At 41.9% G+C, this 14,063-nt stretch overlaps 2 protein-coding genes across 18 annotated transcripts in view; one reads left to right on the forward strand and one right to left on the reverse strand.

Annotated features, from left to right (window-relative positions):
• Positions 1–14,063, forward strand: part of Med12l (mediator complex subunit 12L) — a 290,187-nt gene that overhangs the window by 97,009 nt on the left and 179,115 nt on the right. The window lies entirely within an intron of this gene.
• Positions 3,350–14,063, reverse strand: part of P2ry14 (purinergic receptor P2Y14) — a 34,200-nt gene continuing 23,486 nt past the window's right edge. For 3 of the 4 annotated variants that reach the window (XM_076932438.1, XM_034500463.2, XM_076932436.1), the window contains exons 2-3: positions 4,903–5,023; positions 3,350–4,796 (exon numbers count right to left, since the gene is read on the reverse strand). In XM_076932438.1, the coding sequence (XP_076788553.1) occupies positions 3,759–4,772 (1,014 nt within the window). In that variant the 5' untranslated portion in view covers positions 4,773–4,796; positions 4,903–5,023 and the 3' untranslated portion in view covers positions 3,350–3,758. The remainder of the gene's footprint in view (positions 4,797–4,902; positions 5,024–14,063) is intronic. The other variant, XM_076932435.1, reaches the window with a different exon arrangement.

The raw sequence follows: 14,063 nt of genomic DNA on the forward strand, positions 1-14,063 counted from the left end.
ATAAAAGTACCTTATATTGTACTGTTTTCATCATAATAATAATAGTTTAAAAAATAGTGTTAAAATCTTGAAAATGGAGTTGAGTTTATGAATTGAGACACTAAGGTACTTAAACAGATATTGTTTAGTGTAGTTGCTAACACAAGCACTTCAGAGATAGAGAAGTTATAATGCCTCTTGTATTGTTATTAAATGTGACCAGTTATTCAGACTGAATCATGGACTGGTCTAGAAATCAATCCAATATTGGAAATAACAGTCTTCATTTGGAAGTCTGGCTCTGGATATTTTCAGACATATTTGGAAGTTAGCTGCAGTTCTCTATGATGTTATGTTAGCAAGAGATATGGCTGGGGCAGGATCTGGATTTCAAACAGGTGTTAGCACATGTGTTAAGACTCTTTTAATTGTCAAGTTAAAATGACTTTTGTTTCTTCTACAGTATTTAATGTAAGTTGCATTGATTGTACACCTTCTAATTGTATCTGTGTTTTGAAATCCAGCATGTCAGCTATGGAGGTCTGTCAACCAGCTTTTGTTTTATTGCCCTGAGTATCACAGAACCTTGGTATTCTAAAAATAGCCTGCAAGTACTAGAAGAAGCAAGTCAGGTTTTAAGCAGAAGCAAGAGGGTAGTGGGCTTGATTATTGCTGGTATAACAGTTTTAATTACATTAATTGCTAGCACCAGTGCTTCTGCAATTGCTGTGATACAAGAAGTTAAGACAGCTACTTTTGTTATTCATTTAGCAAGAAATGTTACCAATGTGTTGAATATACAAGAGGATGTAGATAGATATTTGGAAGAAATGATTGATGCTCTTTATCCTATTCAAATTACTGGAAGAAGGTTCAGAATTTAAGGGTAAGAGCCATCTTGAGTGTCATGCCAAATACCATTGGATTCATGTTAGTTCTAAAATTTACAGTGGTAGTCATTATAATGACTATTATAATTAAATTAATTATAATTAATTATAATTAAATTAGGAAGAAATTTAAAGACACTCGCAGTGTGTTTGGTACCATTTTACCCATCGAGCCATCTTGCCAGCTCCAGTTTCAGAACAATCTTGAAATAATATAAAAGAACATCATTAGAACAACAGAGAGATAACCGCTATCCCTCTTCTTGGTTTATAGAATTAACCTTTTTTTCCCTCTGTTTACATGAACCACATAAATGTGACTGTGCATATGACTCTTGAGATTTTCCTTACAAATGGATCACATGTAATCCAGGGAGATAGCTCAGCAGGTTAAAGCACTTGCCATAGAAGTCTGATAAAGCAAATTCAATCCCTAGAACTCAGGGAAAGATAGGTGAGACCCACTGTATAAACTCGTCCTCTGTATAAACGTGTCCTCTGACTGGCACTTGTGTACCATGACACCCACAAATTCACATTCACATACCCGTAATCTTAATCTTACATATCTAAACGTTAAGGAAGGCATTTGGTCTGTTTTCTACTTTATAAGACTTAAAACAATCAGAAAGCATTTCTCACCTTGACCTAAACTGCCTGATAAATAGAGGCGTGTATTTAACAACTTGTACCTTATATCGCATGATTATTCCCCTGCAATAAAAACAATTTAACTGGTGTTTAAAGGGAACCTCTCTCTGAGGTTGCAGCATGCCTGACAGCTTGCTAGTCTGAAGGAGATGTTTTGCTTCATTAGTGATTGCCTCTTTTTTTTTTTTTTCCTTTCATAAGAATGGATTCCCGCTCTCCTCTGCTCCTTTCCTTTCTGAGTTGCCTGAGATCAAAGGCTTGATGGTAGGTGAGGGCAAGGCTGGTTTTTATGAAAATGAATATGACCTTCTGGCTCCAGATTTTTAAAGAGTGATAATGTGCTGGCACACACTTACTTTGTAACTGCCAAGCTGTGGCCTCTGTAGGAGAGACATTTGCATGAAGTAAAGTGTGTGTCCATTAGAGGGGAAGAGAATTTAGAGGTGGAGTTGGTTGCAAATTGGGTGGTGAATAGATTTAGTGCGATATGAAGGAAAATTGGCAGAAAATATTTCTGGTGAGGTTTTACTTTGCTTTGGATCAACTTTTTTTTTTTTTGACCTTTCACTTTATTTTGAGGAGGTTTTATCTGTTTGCTTCCTTGTTTTCCTTTAGGCTTAGATGATCAAAAAGTGCAAGCAGCTAACTGTTGTTTACAGCTGGAAGACCACCATTTATGTAGGGCTTGTGAAATGTGAGCGAGCTGAAGTGCCCTGGTTCTCCATCCCTGCCCTTCATTTCTAGAGCAGTGATAGCTCATCTGTTTGGTTTTTTGTGTTCATGAGATAGGATCGAGCCATATAAACCCAAGGTAGCCTCAGACTGACAGGAATCCTCCTACTTGAGCCTCCCCGCTGCTAAGATCACAGATATGTGTCACCATGCCTGTCGGCTTTCTTATGGTGAAACTAAGTTTGTTTGGTTTTTTTTTGTTTTTGTTTTTTTGTTTTTGTTTTTGTTTTTTTTGTTTTTTTGTTTTTTTGTTTTGTTTTGTTTTGTTTGGAGACATGGTCTCATTATACAGCCAAGCTGGCTTTAAGCTCCAGATCCCCTTGCCGCCTGGGTTTATCTGCATTCTCATCTGGAGAATAAATTCTCACATTTGGGTTTTTGGAAGAATACTTTTCCCTGTGGCCTCTTTAGCTACACTGGGATTGCACTGGGATTGTCTGCAGAGTGGTAGGTCAATCCCCTGCTGCTAAAACTCTGCCTCATCATCTCTGGTTGTTCCTGCCTCTAATAATAGTTCTGGCCTGTGCACCGCTTGTCGCTCAGTTGTGGTTTCCAGTCTCCTTATCTGGCCTGACTCGTTGTTTCCCAAACCTTCTTGCTTTCCTGTTAGTTTTCTGCTTTGGCACTGTGATGACAAAGGCCTAAGGGGAGAGTGACTTTCTCAAGGACAAGTATTCATTTGTATTGTGCGGACAAGAGGTGAGAGGTTGAAGACTGAACTCAGGTGACCAGAGCCTTACTTCGTCCCTTTCTTGCCCTCTTACATTTGCTTCAGTCACCTGGTGTGAGGGGCTGTGCTCAGGCTCTGGGAGCTGTGAAGCATGTGAGACACAGCCCCCTGCCCGTCCCCCCACACAGGGGGCTTAGTCACCGGGATCTTCTGTCAGATCTGTCTCAGTACAGGCTGCATATGGGCTAAAGTGTGATCGGGGTTTATGATGTATGAGTACTCAGTCGGGAAAGTCAGAGACAAGGAGGGTATGTCTGCTTTCTGTGTAACCACCTTTCTTGCACACTGTACTGACCCGCACTCGGATGTGCGAAAACTCTGGGGGTTACTTTTCATACGTTGATTATTAACAAGACAAAATTCCTGATGGTTTTGAAAACAACTTGTTTATTGACACATACATAGTACAAAGTATGAAATAGGTTGTGAGTGTTACTTAGAAGAATGCTTAGGAGGAACATCTGAAAGACTGGGTGTCTTCTAAGAAGCCAGTGAATAGAAGAGGACGGATTGAGTTTTGGTAACTCACAGACCAGCACCCACATGCCACTTCCTCCATTCATTTTGTTTTAGAAAATTGTGATGTGCCACAGCCTTTCATTTTACATGAAAACTTATATTTTATTTTTATTATACTTTTTTTTTTTTTTGGACTTCATACACATTATTAGATAACATTGCTGGCTAAGCTGTTCGTTGTCTTAAGCCTGCTTTTTATTCGTAAATCTTAATTATCCTGTAACAAGACCGATAATAATTGGAACGGGGATGGCAGCTTACAAAGTATCGGTGCTTTCGTGAATTGTATTTTCCCTTTTGGTTTTGGAAGTCTCTAGGTCATTCTGGACTTTCAGTGACATGTGTAACTTCTTATTTAAGACCTCTCTAAATGGCTGGCATAAGAAGAAATAAATAATGGGGTCCAGACACACATTTGCAGCAGAGAGTAGCAGAGTGAATTCTTTCGCGTAGAGCAGGGTCTCCTTGGCCTGGCAGCTGTAATGACCCTCCGTCTGGCTCTTTGTGTAGGGGATCCTGGCAATGTGGTAAGGCACAAAGCAGACAACAAATACGAACACAATGCTGAATATATTGCGGCTAGACTTCCTTTTGACCGAGATGGAATTCTTTCTGGACTTAAGGTGAGACTTAAAGATCTTCCTCGTGATGGCCGTGTAGAAGATGATTAACAGGAGGAACACAATCCAGAAAATGCTCACGAAGATGTAGTTAGACGCCTTGTGCCACTTCCGCCCCAGCTCATTCTTGAGTTCCATGCACTGTACTTTCTCAACGTCCTTGACGCTCTGGTTTGTCAGAATGATGTTTGGGACGGCAAGGAGAAGCATGAACGTCCATACAAGCACGGACAGCAGTTTGCTGTAGTTCACTGACTGCACGATAGAAGTGAAAAGGGGCTTTACAATCTTATAGTACCTGTCAAAGCTGATGAGCCCGAAGAACACGATGCTGACGTACATGTTAACATAGAAGATCACGGCAGAGACCCTGCACACAAACACATTCACCTGCCAGGGACCGAGACCCGAGTCACCAAGGACTTTGAAAGGGAAAGTCAGGCCCATGAGAAAGTCAGCCACAACTATGTTCTTGAGATAGATGATAAAACTCTTGGAGCTGGGCACATAAAAGAATATCCATCCTGATATTCCGTTGAGAAGAATCCCCGTGATGAAGACCACGCAGTACAACCCGGGAATGATCTGCCGTGTGATCAGGACGTTCCAGGAGCAGGGCTGCTTTGGAGGCTCTGAGGTTGAGTTGTCCATCTTCTCGCTTCTGGAGGCAAAGATCTGGATAGAAAGGCAGGCTTGTTACTTAAAGCACAGTTTATGGCCTTCAAATCATTTATGATTGGTATCTAATAAAATGGAGAAACATAAATATGGCGAAACCCACCAAGATTGTGAACCATTTACTCCCTCTCTTTTGGGTTTATCTCTCTATTTCTCCATGTTCAGGAATCTCGAGGCAAGCTTCGTCAACAGAATCCAGGATACAGAAGAGATAATTCCAGACACTGAGGGACAGGATAGAAGAAACATATATATTAGCCAAAGAAAATGTTATTTTTCAAGTCTTTCCTCTGTTGCCATTTTGTAGAATGTGTAGCTTCATTCTTGACTTGTACCTAGGAAATGTGGTTACATCATTTTCCCTTCACTGCAAGTCTGTGACATTTGTTCCCAGGAACTGCCACAGGGGAACAGAGCTGCCTCTTCCCCCTCCCCCCCTCTCTCATGCACCCCTGGTTTTAACAGTTTATTTGGAGAGACTGCTGTGTGGGTTTTGTACATTGTCTTACAGGAATAGGTTATCTTTAGCAAAAAAAAGAGAAGTTGAATTTTATTTTAATTGATCTAACTTCTCACTTGCCTCTCAATCTGTAACCTACATATCACCTAGGGATACTGCTATATTGAGAACATAGATTCCATGGCCCCAGAGTTCACCATGATGAGTGGTCTAGGAGTCTGAGTAGCATGCTTATTTATTTGTTAAAGTATATGGAAATATTCAATAAATTGTGAAGAATGTGAAAAGAAACATATTTTCTATATAAGGGCTACAGTGTTACCATCCAGGTCGTCTAAAAACATAGTTCATGCTTTTTACTAGTTCCATCATCACTATCCAGGTTTGTTATCTCTTATACTGTAAATACAAAAGCCTGCTTGAAAGCAAGGCATAGCGCTCACCTTGATTTACTAGAGCATTCCTGAGAGATCTTGAGGCTGTTTTAGTGAAGAGAATAGGTCTTTGTGTAGGAAGGTTTGGCATGATCCATGATAGCATGTAGCACATGCTGATTTAGAATGGGGTGTTTGAAATTCAGCACATTATCCACCTTGGGCAGGGCTAATAAAATATAACATTTTCTTAAATTCTCAATCAAATATTACATAGGTTAAATGTCCCTTTTCTTAAATGTATAGAACAAGAAATATTTGAGTTTTGGTATATCTGTGTGTATGTGCACATGTGTCTGCATGTAAGCCATAGATCAGATTTGGGGGCTTCCATGTTTCTCAGGAGATTGACACTTTCTGGGTTTTTTGAGACAGTGTCTCCTGTTAACCTGGAGCTTGCTAAGAAGAATAGGGATGAATGTCCACTGAGCCCCAGAAATCCACTTTCCTTCACTCCCTGGCACTGGGATCATTGGTATGCAACATTACTTTCATAGCTGGATTCTGGGGTTGAACATAGCTTTTATTTATTTATTTTTTTTCTGACCCAGCAAGCACGTTGTTAAATGGACACTCTTCCTAGTGGATACAGTTAGTTCACATCTCATATGTATCATATACACGTAGCCCAAAGGTGATGGGTTGCTTTCAAATCCTACCACGTCCATATCCTCTTATGATAAGCCTTTTCCTCCTGTTCTTTGTCCAGTTACGACACAGGAACAAAGCTGATTCTTCCTCCTGCCTTTCTCTAGTCCAGACATGAAAACGGGTTAATCAAAGGTACTTTTGATAAGTATTTGCCTTCCACCTGATTAATCTGTAAAATGTTTATTATTATGCTTATTGGTCTGTATAAGTGTGTGTTTGTGTACTTGTGGAGGCCAGAAAAGGATGTGTGGTTCTTGGCCCTGGAGGTACTCGTGCTTGAGAGCTGCCTGGTGTGGATGCTCGGAGCTGAACCCTGGTGCTCTGCAAAGACAGCAAGAGTTCGTAACTATGGAGCCATGGCTCAAGTCCCTTGAATCTTACTTTACTAGAAAATAAAGATGCTCACAGTAGTATAGGTGGGGATGGTTCTTCATTTTCTAAAGAACATTTTCTTACCCCCCCGCCCCCACCTTTGGTATCATTATTCTATGTGGTTTCCAGGGAATGTTATATTTTTAGATACTTCATAATACTGCTTTAAAATATTTTGTTGCTTATATTATGTACTTCCCGAGTCTGCCCTCGGTTTTCTAGCCATTCTGGTTATTTTGGAATGCATACATTGACCTGTCCTTACTTAAGTTGCCCAACATTGTGACTCCTAAGCCGTGGCCTTTGCTGCTGAGGCACAGTCAGTCAGTGGAGTGCGGCATGTGATTTCAAGGAAGAGACTTTGCTTTGCCACACTTTCCCATTTCCCAGAAACTGTTCTACTTGGCTGTGTGTGTGGATCTCACAGTAGCTGTTTTAGCTGCAATCTACGCCCCACCCCCCCATGGCCTCCTTACTGTCTCCTCTAGCTCAGCCAGAGGGAAGCTTGCTTTCACCTTTGCCCAGGAGAAGGAATCTCTTTATTTACTTTTTCCTTAAATGCTGTGTGTATTCAGGGCTTGGCAGCACACATCTCAGAAGCCACCGAGGATCTAAATTCAAAGTTTCCTGTCTTTGCTGCAGTTGGCTTATTTTCTGACCACTGTGCCGTTTGATGATGTTTGTTACTGAAAGTTCCTGTGTTCAGCTGTGGCTCTCAGCTCCTGTATATGTTCAGTCTTTCCTTTGTGAAGATCACACTGTCATCCATTTTTGCTGGGCACTGTGGAAACCCTTAGTCTCAGAGAACTCTAAAGGAGTTTCTGAGCTGGGATGGCCGAATAGCGTGGCACCCTAGGGTGTTAGGGCCTCACTGGAGGAGGGAGAACCTCTGTATTCTCAGGAAGGAGGATGGCAGGGCAGCCTTCCTGAGCGTGTGATAATGAAGACTGGCGGGTGAAGTGGCTTGACACGATGAGGAAAAGGGTGGAGGGCATTGTGACAGAGAATGGCATAGGCACAGGCATGAAGACACAAAAGGTGATAGGATAGAGGGGACACTGGTTTACCGAAACATTTGGGTAAAGCCTCACCCCAGCAGTCACTATTAACCACCACCGTACAGATGAGGAAGCCAGTGTTTGCAGTGGTGGAGTTACCAAGGTAGATGGGGTAGGTTATTTATGTCCAAATAGTATTTAAACCTGTTAAACTCCAGGTCAGCATCTTACTTCAGAGACAGTATAGAGGGTCCCTCTGTGTGTGTGTGTGTGTGTGTGTGTGTGTGTGTCTCCCATGTGTGCTCAAGTTCAATGGGTCCTTTGGTTTTCCTGGAGTCCTTTTAGGGGTTGGCCTTTCTTTTGGAGGACAGCATTGGTTGGCTTTTGTGTGCTTGTGTTTTAAAGCCCCTCAGTTTCTCTCATCGTCCTCCAGGTACTACTGTATAGAAAGCCTCCATTTTCTTTGCCAGTCTTTAACTGGCAAAGTCTGTAACTGATGTCCTTTTAACTTTGATTTTGATTCAACCCCGGTCTCACATGCTGATGTCTATGGCTGCTGTAGGAGAGACTCAGCCTGCTGCATAAACTGAGAGTGTCCTAGCAAGCAGAAGCCCAGCGGCTGCTGCTGCTGCTGATCTTTCTTCTGGTGGGTCCTGTCTAGCCTAACTTGGCTTCTCTAGTTCTTGGCTACTCCAAGCAGTGATCCACATACACTGATACAACTCGTAATTTAACAAACATCTGGTCTCCTGCCACAGGCATTTGTGTTAGTTAGCTCTCACTTGAGAAGTTCTTGTATGCTCTTCGGTTGAATTGCAGACCCTTAGAACTCTTCCACTAAGCTCAAACTTGGGTCTGCCTTGACTATATTACAGTCCAGACTTCAGAATTCAGGAAGAGAAACTGTACACAGTCAATCAACCTTTACTGACGTTCGAGACTAGGGATAGGGGGTTTATTAGCATGGACAATAAACTGATAGTATCTACATCTAGGGCTATAATTCAAGCCACTTCCCCAAACACAGTTAGTGGAACTTGCAAGAACATGAAAGTCTGCCACATCCGGCCTGAGAACTCTCTGTGTTCAGTGTCTTCTGATTGTGCCTGCAGATCATGAAAGATTCTAGTGGAGGAGGCCAGGGTGTGGTGATGCAGGCGCTTGTGCCCTCCAGAGCATGGTCCTGCTGTTCTCCAAACAGGAAACACTAGAGCAGCGCTTCTCAACCTGTGGGTGGCAACCCCTTTAGGGGTTGTGTATCAGATATCCTGCATATCAGATATTTACATTATGATTTATAACAGTAGCAATATTACATTTATGAAGTAAAAATGAAACAAGTTTATGGTTGGGGCCACCACAATGTGAGGAACTGTATTAAAGGGTTGTAGCATTAGGAGGTTTGAGAAGTGCTGTTCTGGAGGCTATACAATGGCAACATGTTGCTAGATTCTTCACCCCAAATCCTATCTGGGTAGCCTTGGTGGTGCAGTGGTAAAATTTAACCTGCTACTTTTGGGCCAGTCCAGTGTTTCTTAGCTATGGTCTCAACATTTTAGGGGAGACCAGCTCTTCATTGGTGTCTGTTTTATGTACATGTTCAGCAGCAGCTCTGGCCTCTGTCCACTAGGTGGCAGCAGTATTCTGTGGTTGCCTCCAGACACCGGAATAATTGCTAGAACAGCTGCTTAGTGGTAGATGGATATGATGTCCCTCTGAATCATGAATATAATTTAGCTGTCTTTTTGGTGCCAAACCTTATGTATATATACACAACATTATCACTAAAGATGTACACATAATTTACTGCTCTGTTGGAATAGTGGAAGGCTATCCGACATAATGATTGAAAGAAAGCATACAAGTAAGATACAGTGGCTTTTAGTTAGAGGTTGGCTCAAGCTCTTAATAGTTTTGATATTGTCATTAGTGCCAAGCGCCTCTGTCTATCAGCTTCTGAATCTCTAACTTGAGAGCATGGTAGCTACCTCATAGGGTTCCTGTTTCTGTAAGCATCAGACACCTGGCACTGGCAGCATGTGAGTCAGTGGGAACACCGTCAGAACTGGGCATGGGTAAGCCAAGGATAGAAGAAGCAGAGCATCTGGAATGCTTTGTCTCCCAGCCCCTTGGTTTCCCTTGCTTCTGCGTATTTACTTAGGTTCACATTCTTTTGCGCTGAGATACGGAACAGCAGGAAGCACAGGAGACCATGTGTACAGTGGTCTGAGCTTACCTGGGTGTGTAGCCCAGCATCCCCCGACCCCCACACAGAAGTGTGTGCTGGGAGGTGATGGCTTGTCCATTCTTGTTACTGGAAGGTAGCCCTCGGGACTAAGGGCAAAATACACAACTCTGTGCTCTTATTCAACAGTCTACCCTAGTCTTTGATGAGACTGGCAGGGAACCGTGTAACTATGGTTCTGCCCTCAGAGTTTTTACATGTGCTTACTCTCTCTGGAACTTATGGGCTACGTATCCCGGTCCCTGCTTTGTTTTGTTTTCTCTCTCCCAGAAGTGTTTTGGAATCAGGGCCCTATTCTCTAGAGCCATTCAAGGAAGTGAATCTCTGACCTTCCTTGGCGCTGAGGAGCTGGTGTTTGCTTTCTCATGGACTCACACTGAGACCTTCCATTGTGGACCTTGGACCATTAGTGGATGTTTTTGGTTGCATGCACAAAAAACAGATTTCTCTTTCTGAGAAAGCAAAAGCTTTTACTCCAGCAACTCCATAGCAAGCACTGACTGCATGCTTGTTTAAGATTCAGGGTTAGATAGCCAAAGGGAAGGACTATAAATGTCCAGGAATGACAGTGGGAATGGAAACACTGCCCAGACACGGCTCCCGCTTCCCTAGATGTTTAACCCTGGAGTGTGTGTGCTCTCTCCCAGCTCTGAGTATTGACCCCTGTTTTGGGGGTGGGGTGGGGATCGGTGACTTCTGATTTTAAAGGATTGTATTGACACCAGCTTGTGAATTCAGCAGCACATAGATGAATGCTTTACCAAGTCAGTCATGTGATTAGAGAGCAACAATACCCTTTTCAGAATTTGTAGAAGTGAAGTGTAGACATACACAAAGGTGGTACTCAGGATGCACTCAGATAATCGAAGACAGACCTCATCTTAGTCCTCAACCTACAGGCTGGGATTTACTATTGAGCTAGGTATCTTTTCCCAGCATTCCATTTGGGATTATTATTATGTAATCTATATTTACAGTAGATTTTCATAGGATCACTTAAGTATCTTAGAAAACAGTCTTCATCTTGCTTTGCTCCATGGCAGCTATCAGATGCTGTTTTACTGCTGCCTGATAACCTGTGTGTGTATGTGTGTGTGTGTGTGTGTGTGTATGTGTGTGTGTGTGTATGGTGTGTAAATACTGATAATAATAAGCCTTCCTTTCTGTTGATAGCTATGGCTGAAATGTGTTTCACACTTATGATTTCCTTGGACGCTTTTTTCGGCATGTGTATATGTACACATGTATAAACCTGCATGTGTGTGTGTATGTATACATATGTACATATATGTGTATGTATGTATGTATGTGTGTTACTGCTGTGTTTTGGTCTGTCTTTCATACTCACTACATTCTCTAGCTGTAGTGGCTGTTCTTTGAAAAACACTTTGTATTGTATGCACATACAGTTCTGTTTGCTTTCAAAATGGCTTTTCTGTTCCATGGAATACTCTTTTAACTTATATAACATAAACTAAGGCACACTAGTGAGAGCCCAGGATCACTTAGCGTGTGAGCCCCGCCAGCCCTCCTGCATCCCTTCCCTTCTCCTCTTCCGTCTTCCACTCAGAGGTAGCCTTGTCCTGAATTATGTGTTTCTCATCCTCTTCCTTTTAAAATAAGTGATTCTGACTCATATGTACATGACTGCCTTTGTAAAAATTGCTCAGGACTTTTAGCGATAAGGTTTTAAGACTTAGAAACAATACTCAGGATTTTGTTTCTCCAGTAATCGCCTTGGAAAACGTGTTAGAACTATGTGGTGAGGATGAACATTTACCTATCCTATCGTGGAATATTGTAACTTCTAGGGAGACTACAACATGTTTGCTGATGTGTATCAGGAAATATGAGGGGGTTATTGAAGTACTGTTAACAGCAAAAGCCCAGCACTAGTTCAGACAGTTGATGAGCATGCATGGAAGAAAGGTTTTTGTTTTCTGTAGAAGTTAGAGGTTAGATGAATTACAGCTGTGAACCTTTAAGTCTTTGGGAAGTTTTGGAAGATGGATGCAATCCTCATGTTGTTGGGAAAAAAATAATCTAGAAAGCTTAAATAGATGATTCAAGTGGTAGCTGCTGTGTCCAAGAGCAGAGAGTGGAATTAAGGTTGTTGCTGTTTAAAAGCGTTAGTTAGTTAGTTATTGTGTTTAGCTAAAATAATCTGTTTTCCTAGTTTGCTCGGTATAGGAATCCCGCAAATGATTCTCAGCCATAGCATGAGTGCTGGATGATCTAGAACATCTCAATTTTCCACAGGAGGCAGACAGGTAAGAGAAACTCAGTGTGTTGAGCACATCCCTAAGTTTGGCATCAAGAGCCCCAGTCATGTGTCTTGTAGCTCTGTTCTCCCCTAGAGGTTCATACTGCGACTAACCTGTATATACTCACTTGGTGGCAAGTGCATAGAGAAGCCTGGTGGGGGTAACACTGGGAAACATGGCCTGTCACTCACTGTGCTGAATTCTTCAGCCTGAGCAGTCCCCACTGTTCTCTTGATGTTGAAGGAAGCCCCTACCGTGCTATGTGTGAGTATGGTCAGGCTGCACAGGCCCAAGTGAGGCAGGTTTGTACGTAGCTCTGAAATGCCACTGACACAGTTGACCTGTGGAATAGTGCAGTATGGGGTGGGGGAGGGTTGAAAACAAACAAGGGAGTAGAGACTCATGCCTTGGGTAAGCCAATAGGGTTGTTTTTTTTTTTTTTTTTTTTTTTTTTTTTTTTTTTTTTTGGTTTATTTTGTTTTGGTTTTCTTTTTGTGGAGTTTATTAGCTACTTAGCTGGTTTTGGTCCTATGAAATTCAAAATAAAAATGCAAAAGGTTTTGGTCCTATAAACAAAAATTCAAAATAAAATGCAAAAGTTTAATCTTCTGACTGCTTTCTGCAGGACCTGTCCTTTTGTGCCAGGCTAAATGGAGCAGATGTATGGTTTCAGTCTGTCTCACAATCCTGAAGGCTTTGTGTCTCTGCGAGTTGACAGGGGCCACGGGTCAGGTCTGGCAAGAATGACCACCTGATTTTGTCAGGCACTACAAAGGAGTAACAGGAATAACTGGTGGGCTGGGGCTCTGTACTGTCAGTCTAGCAAGAATGAAATCTAAAACAAGCAAAGATTCACTGGGGCAAAAGTAATAGAGCCTTGAGGTCTGCCTGGGATTGTATCTCTGGTTTTACTGTAGCTGTGGACATGGTGATCTCAGGCCAAATGATACATTCTCAGAAGCTGTTTCTCTGTGAAGGCTGCAGCAGGCACACTCTTACTTCTACCCTCTAGCACCTCAACAGGTGTATATTCTAAGTGTCTCTTAATTTACTTAAAGTAACAGGGATGCAGAGCTAGCTCAGTGGTTTATAGTTCTTGCAGACATCCGGGCTTTATTCCCAGTACCTACATGGTGGCTCATAGCCATCAATAAATTCCAGTTCCAGGGTACCCAACTCTTTCTTCTTACGTCAGAGGGTACCAGCACACAGAAGTTGTACATACATGCATGCAAGCAAAACATTTATAACTCATAGAACATAAAATAATTACATCCTTAAAATTAAATAATATTTCCAACCCCATTTATATGTATACCATTGTTCTGAAGGCGAGCCCCCTGAGTGCTGCCCTCTGCTTTCAGAGGGCTCAGAATTGTGTGTGGCAAAGCAGCAGCAGCAGCTCATGCTTCACTGACTTGTGGATGAATTTGTTCACATAGTTCTAGGCAAATTAACCATTGAACTGTCAAACGATGAGTGTGTTCAGAATCTGCAGAGTTTTAAAGTGTGTTCTTTTGTGAATTGTCACATTGTAAGTAAGACAAATTATGTAGATGTCTTTGGCCAAAAGCTGGAATAATTGTGGCTCGGGATACATTGTCATCCCAGTGGTCAAGCATGGGTGACTTTTTACAAATTTACTTTATTATTAATTTTTGTCTCCTCCAATCATAGCATCAGAAAAAGCCAGTGCTGTGATTGAGAGTATGCACATGCTGCAATCTTTTGTGATTTTTGTATTAACATTTTGACACATACATATGTGTAAATAGATAAAATCTGATTTTATGTGTACAGTTTGAATCCTTCTTGCCCAAAATACTTGGGACCATAAGTG

Source organism: Arvicanthis niloticus, chromosome 4 (genome assembly GCF_011762505.2).
Source record: "Arvicanthis niloticus isolate mArvNil1 chromosome 4, mArvNil1.pat.X, whole genome shotgun sequence".
NCBI classification, from domain to species: domain Eukaryota; kingdom Metazoa; phylum Chordata; class Mammalia; order Rodentia; family Muridae; genus Arvicanthis; species Arvicanthis niloticus.